This window comes from Corticium candelabrum, chromosome 13 (genome assembly GCF_963422355.1).
Source record: "Corticium candelabrum chromosome 13, ooCorCand1.1, whole genome shotgun sequence".
NCBI classification, from domain to species: Eukaryota; Metazoa; Porifera; class Homoscleromorpha; order Homosclerophorida; family Plakinidae; genus Corticium; species Corticium candelabrum.
The window spans coordinates 1,338,919-1,344,918 of NC_085097.1; the positions used below are offsets into that span (position 1 = coordinate 1,338,919).

At 42.9% G+C, this 6,000-nt stretch overlaps 2 protein-coding genes across 2 annotated transcripts; both read right to left on the reverse strand.

The window, feature by feature from the left end:
* Positions 1 to 690: 690 nt before the first annotated feature.
* On the reverse strand, positions 691 to 1,742 carry LOC134189221 (uncharacterized). Its single transcript, XM_062657461.1, has 4 exons — positions 1,577 to 1,742; positions 1,197 to 1,508; positions 1,037 to 1,123; positions 691 to 963 (listed from the first exon to the last, which is right to left on the reverse strand). The coding sequence occupies exons 1-4, from the start codon at positions 1,688 to 1,690 to the stop codon at positions 691 to 693; spliced, it is 786 nt and encodes a 261-aa protein (XP_062513445.1). The 5' UTR covers positions 1,691 to 1,742.
* A 1,688-nt stretch (positions 1,743 to 3,430) lies between these two features.
* Positions 3,431 to 4,559, reverse strand: LOC134189009 (uncharacterized). The gene has a single exon (XM_062657236.1). It carries the CDS (start codon positions 4,437 to 4,439, stop codon positions 3,552 to 3,554), a length of 888 nt encoding a protein of 295 aa, XP_062513220.1. The 5' UTR covers positions 4,440 to 4,559; the 3' UTR covers positions 3,431 to 3,551.
* Between the last annotated feature and the right edge of the window lie 1,441 nt (positions 4,560 to 6,000).

Sequence of the window (6,000 nt, forward strand, 5' to 3'; positions counted from 1 at the left end):
AAGACCAACGGATCAGCAACTGGAACCATTTAAGATAATTGGTATAACATGGTCCAACTGGGGCAGCTCTTAGTGCTCTAATGTGCACACCTGGCGTGACCTCTACTTCATTACTCACTTCCGAGTTCACGCTTATGGCGAACAGACAGTAGTAGATCTATATAACTATCAACAGGCAAGAGACTTTGGTCTCAAGTCTGCACACTATCGAGATCTGCAGATAGATTGGCGGCTCAAGTTAGCACTTTGTACTAGAATCACTTGTACTAGAATCACTTTGTCTGTCCTCAAAGAGGTCTCATTCACTAAGATTGAAACGTGTACGACGCTAGGGTATAATTAACCGTTCACATGCGCATCGGTTCTAGTTACCAATGCTAGGTATCAAGATGATGACACATGCACGTGCAATCCTATCTCCGTTTGTATAGCGTTATAGCCAAAAGCAACTTTGAATTTTTCTTTTTGTGAAAGTTTTCTGTAAGTTCTCTGTTGCTATATTTTTGACACAGCCAACAACATTGTACAATAGTAGACGCTGCGAAATGATTGTTATTCTATATTTCAACTATAGCACCCAGAAACTACTAACTGTCAGAGCCAATCACAACAGAAACAAAGCAATCAAAAAGAGCCACGACGTCTGCAGACATCGATATTGCATGCATGTCTCTTAGTAAAACAACTGTTTCACTCTGTTGTTTGTGCTCGGCAAACTCCTTTACGTTTACGTTTATTCATTCTTGTTCTTTTGGCATTGCTGGGTTTTGTGTTTGTGGTATCAGTCACGTTTACACATGTTAGACCGGTTACGCATCCACATCCCTTCTGATTGTCGAGATCACACGATTTGTTGAGTTTACGCGGTTTTTGACAGAAAAATGCACTGACGTTTCTTCCCGGGCAGCATTGAAACTCTTCGGGGCACACAGTTGCATCGCTTGCTGTCCCCGTCAACTCACACTAAAATAGTTGTACAAAGAAACAAGTAAAACATCAGAAGTATTAGTCGTTTTGACTTCTTCCAATTATTCACCTCTTGCTTTGGGAGTTTTGACTTTGGTTCGTGGAGGGGATTGCCGTCTCTATCCTGGTTTCTTTGTAGATTTCGACGACCAGACGACTATACCGTCACAGCAAAAACATGATAAGGTTTTCAATCGATTATTTTGCCATCAAACGCTTTGTGAACTCACATCGCTTCTGTTGTTGTTGGACGTAGTATCTTCAGTACCGTCAGCGTTCAGCCGAAGACAAATTCCATGATTCCAGGATTTGGAGCGATTTTTTTCATGGCTGTCACGATGTTCATCGACATCATGCTGCAGTTTACGTTTGTTGATTGTGCGATTCGAGCAGACTAGGCCGCTCTCGCATCCACACCCGCTTTCTCCGGTCAAGTCGCAGCGGCCGTTCACCGGGCTGACTCTCTGACAGTGAGAAACTGTTGCGTTTCTCAATCCCGGACAACAACGCAGAGGCTGAGAACACGTTATATCTGGGCCACACTATAGATCCAAGCAGGTAAGTTAGTAACATTGCAACAGTAACGAATTGGTTTGGAACTGTGACTTACCTCCTGCAAGTTTTGATTGTGAAATTTTTTGTTGGGTCTGCCACGTTTGCCTCCATTCCTTAGAGCAAGAGTAGCTGCAAGGAGCACAAGTAACACTGCCAAACTGGTTTTCATTCTTGGCCCGCTCAAACGGCTGTAGTTGACAGTAAAATGACCAATACGTAAAAGTGTTCGCTTTTTGAATGGAATATCATCAAATCGGCATTTCCATACTTAGATGATACGTGACCGACAGCCCGCGTTCGGCCACACCTACGCGTGCGATGCGCCCGGTACCGACTGCTCCATTCAGTCACACTTGCGGGTGCGATGCATTCCGATATCGGTACCGACCGTTCATTCAGTCACACCTGCAAGTGCGATGTCAACGGCGTCATTTAGTCACATTTCAACTGCGATAGATTCGGTTCTATTCAGTCACATTTGATAGTTCTATGTAACTTTTAGCGACTCCGTTATTCATTCACATCTTTAGATAATTATAGGAGCGCCGTAACCGGTATAGCGACGGCTCATGCATTTACAAAATTAAATAGGCGCCTTGGTCCAGTGGTTGGGAAACATCTGGCCAATGCAGATGTCACAGCAATCGAATCCAATTTTCAGTGTCAGTCGGAGATGCTCGCCAAACGCACGTCACCTACTTATATATGGCGCAACGTCACAGGCAAGTCTGCCAGTTGCTAATATACATAATGCCTACTCATTTGGGTGGCACATCAAGCATCGTTGTTCTGTGGCAGACCAAATGCAATCAGTAGCATACTAATGTCTAAAGTACCTGTGCGCTTTGCTACTCAGGACACAGAAAACGAATTTGAGGTGTGTGTTCTTGTCTAGATCGCGTGTAACAGTAAAATGGTGTATAAAGGAAAGTTTTTAGACAATTAAGGGTATGCAGTGCCTTTCCATACAAATATGCGATGTTCTTTTTTTTATATTGTTATCGACAGAGTTGAGATCGTTCTGAGATCGTGTAAACTATTTAGCAATTCTGGAATAATCAATTTAGTGTCATACAAATGTCCTTGCTGCTTTTGAATTCTCTTCTATTACCCAGGAAACTTAAATAAGTTGAACATCTTTTATTTACATTCGTACCGTTTGATGACGGCACGGTTTTTGTTGTCTCTAACATTAACCTTTTGGCACGTACTGCTAAGTCAGAATAGTCTGTTTTGCTGCGCCGCTTCTTACTGGCAAATAAACTTAATTGTTTTGAAAACTAGACAACATCGAAACAACACGTATAATACTCACAGAAGGAACGCTAGCTGTGCATGGAGGTAAGAAAGAGACAGGCTAGCAAGCTTGTCATTTCTCTTTTAATGGAAAAGACTAAATTTTGCAGATTTGCAGCAGTTGATCAAAGATGTTTATTGTAACCACACGCTATTCTTATATTGACAATTTTAGAAACTTTGAAAAGGAATAGTACTATAAACGGACAGACAAATAAATATATTGGCAGAGATTCAAACAGGCAGACTGAGCGTCTAGACAGACAGACAGACAGACAGATAGAGAGACAGACAGGGAGACAGACAGAAAGACAGACAGTGAGTTGGACATGTGGAGCAGATCCTCTAACTGTATTGTCCTAGTTTTTGAACATTTTGGAAGATGGGAACATGATGCTCTTCAGTTCCTTAATCGACTGTCCATTCTGTCAACAGATAAAAATGGAAGGAAGAACAGAGAGTTCAAGACGTACTGGCGTCACTGTTTGTCTATAGCATTGCAAACATGCAATGATAAGGTGATTAGTAGAAATTAGGAAGACCAGGACAGACAGAGAGACAGAGACAGACAGAGAGACAGACAGAGAGACAGACAGAGAGAGAGACAGACAGACAGACAGACAGACAGACAGACAGACAGACAGACAGATTTGTTTTATTGTCATCAAACGTCACTACTTACATCACTTGCTGCAGTACTAAAAGTTCTACTCTCCTACTGTTCTTCGTTTTAATTAATGAATAGAACTATGAATGGCTTTGTCCATCTCTAGCTTGTCTTGTCCATCCAAACAATTCAATGAAAGCCTAGATAGCTTTCTTAAAACAACTCTACTGTTACATTTCTGAATAATCACAGAAAATCTTCTTCTCCAATAGCTTCTAAACGCTGCTTCATTTTTCCTTCCCAGCATGTCTTTGGACTTCTTTGCAAGCTCATTTAAAAATTCCTCTGCTTTGGGTCCCCAACGACCAAAGTGTTCGAACACCAGAGGAGTAACAAAAGGCTTAGAACCATCTGGTAATGATTCTTTGCGATACTTTACTTCCTTCCTTGCCTCTCGTTTTGTTGCTGCATATCCACATGTCGTGGACGCTCCCTTGATGGTATCTTTGCTCCAGGGATGAGCCATAGCAACATCTATCTCTTTTGTTGTTCCTGAGTCTACGTCGTAAAATGTGATGTCTGGTCTATCTTCAGTGTGGATGTATCTGTGTCTTGGCTCAATCTGGTGGCATATGAGCAAATCGCTGAGACACTCGCTCCATCCAGAAACTAGGGTGTTGTGCGTCCAGACAGGACCTCCCCCATACTTACATGTAATCAAGTGATATCCTTCTCTGTCCAGCTCTGCTCCACACTCACATTTTACAAGGAGCTGACTGAATGGCAGACAGACACCCAACCTCAGACAAGACGCTAGACGAAATTCATTCTGCTTTAGTGCGTGCTTGTCTGAAGTGGGGACTGTTTCAAGCCATCCTCCCGCCCCTCGTCCTTGCAAGGATCTCATTCTTCCCGCGTCCTTTTCCTCAACTATTCTATTGGTAAATGTTGCTGCTTCCATGCAGGAAATGTCCGTTGATAAACGATGCTGTAGTTTCCTGGGGTTCTTGATCATCTCCTCTAGAGTGTGATATATAACTTCTTCTTCATCGTCCAAGTTTGACTTGGGAGGAAGATTAGACACTGCTTGATACAAGGTTGACCTTATGGTAGAGGAATCATTCTTAGGGCTGCTTTGATAGAGATTTTCTAAGTCTCAACACATTGATGGAAATCTGTTGGGGAGTTCTTTAAGTGAGTGTGCCCATGCTGCCAAAAATGCAGCAGGAGCTGTACCTCGAATTGACGTGAGCCCGAATCCACCGAATTTAATTTTCAGGGATGCTTGTTTCCACTTGGTGTCGTCCAACCGATCCAATCCTATGATGTCAGTGAAAGTCTTTCTGGTAAGGAGGTCATGGATACCCGCAGCTTCTGATACATCCCTGGGAGATATAGTCCTGGCAAGATGATTCATTTTTGGGACGTGGCAATGTCTGAGTAACAGAAGACTGCACTGAGGATCATCAAGATCTTTTAGCTTAGAGCAAAGTGAACTGCCATCCTGTGCTACCCTTGTACAACTTGATTGGATGTAACTAGGTGCGCCTATAGGCGTCCCCAACACATGGACTCCTACTCTTGTAATAGGAACTGTTGTAGCGAAGTGCTCTGGCGCATCTGGGTAATACAGCTTGCATTTCTCGTCTCGTATAGTCAGGCCAACATCTTTGAGGGAGCCTTTTACATCATCAAAGACTGAGATGGAAGATTCAGGCAAACCAACAACATATACGTCATCCAAATACGCCAGCATAGTTGTATCTTGATGACGGTCTTGAACTGAGGCAATGATTGGTTGTAAAGCAATTGAGAACAGGACTGGACCAAGAGGGTCACCCTGGTGAACTCCTTCCTCTGATTGTAGTTTCACTATATCTTTCCCCTTGACATAAATCAAGGTACTCGGACTGTCATACATTTGCCTTACGTGATGGTATATTTCAGGAAACACTTTCATGACCTGACTTAGAATACTGTCTCTCGATACTGAATTGAAGGCATTTTTGACATCGGTACAGAGAACAGACAAGCCTGGGTTATTCTCCATAAGGAATGAAAGGTGATGAACTAAAAGCTCAGCCCCACCAGGTGTTGCAATTCCATGTTGAATTGGCTTGAAGTAAGAAGCAAAAGAACTATTCATCTGGCTACAAATAGCCTTAGCAGTAGCTCTTCGAATCACTTCACCAATCGCAATAGGTCTAACATCATCGTTTGCTTTAGGTAAGGCGATGAGACGAGACGCTGTCAGGAGAGGCAAGACTGAATTTGGAACTTTGCCTCCAGCGATTAGAGAACACACTAGATATAGCAGTTCGCAAGTTAAGTCATTCTCCAAAAGAGTATTCAGGTGCTCATAACGCCAGCCAGAAGGGCCAGCACCACTTCCTCTTGGTGCTTTCCTGATTGCATTGAAAAATGCCTCCTTTTTCAGAGAAATGGGATTAACTGAATCTGACTCCACTTTTGAGGTTTCCTCTGGTCGATGTGAAGATATCATACGATGTGGATGCTTGGATAGTAACTGTGCCACTGTGTCGTCTGTAGCAGGGGCAAAACCCTGACTAGTTAGA

Excerpts from the sequence above, each read along its gene's own strand:
- LOC134189009 (XM_062657236.1), bottom strand. The coding sequence starts at position 4,439 with ATGATCAAGAACCCCAGGAAACTACAGCATCGTTTATCAACGGACATT.
- LOC134189221 (XM_062657461.1), bottom strand. The coding sequence starts at position 1,690 with ATGAAAACCAGTTTGGCAGTGTTACTTGTGCTCCTTGCAGCTACTCTT. Across the intron at positions 1,124-1,196 it reads CCAACAACAACAGAAGCGAT|TCGTCTGGTCGTCGAAATCT; the intron begins GTGAGTTCACAA and ends GTGACGGTATAG. Across the intron at positions 964-1,036 it reads CAAAACTCCCAAAGCAAGAG|TGTGAGTTGACGGGGACAGC; the intron begins GTGAATAATTGG and ends CAACTATTTTAG.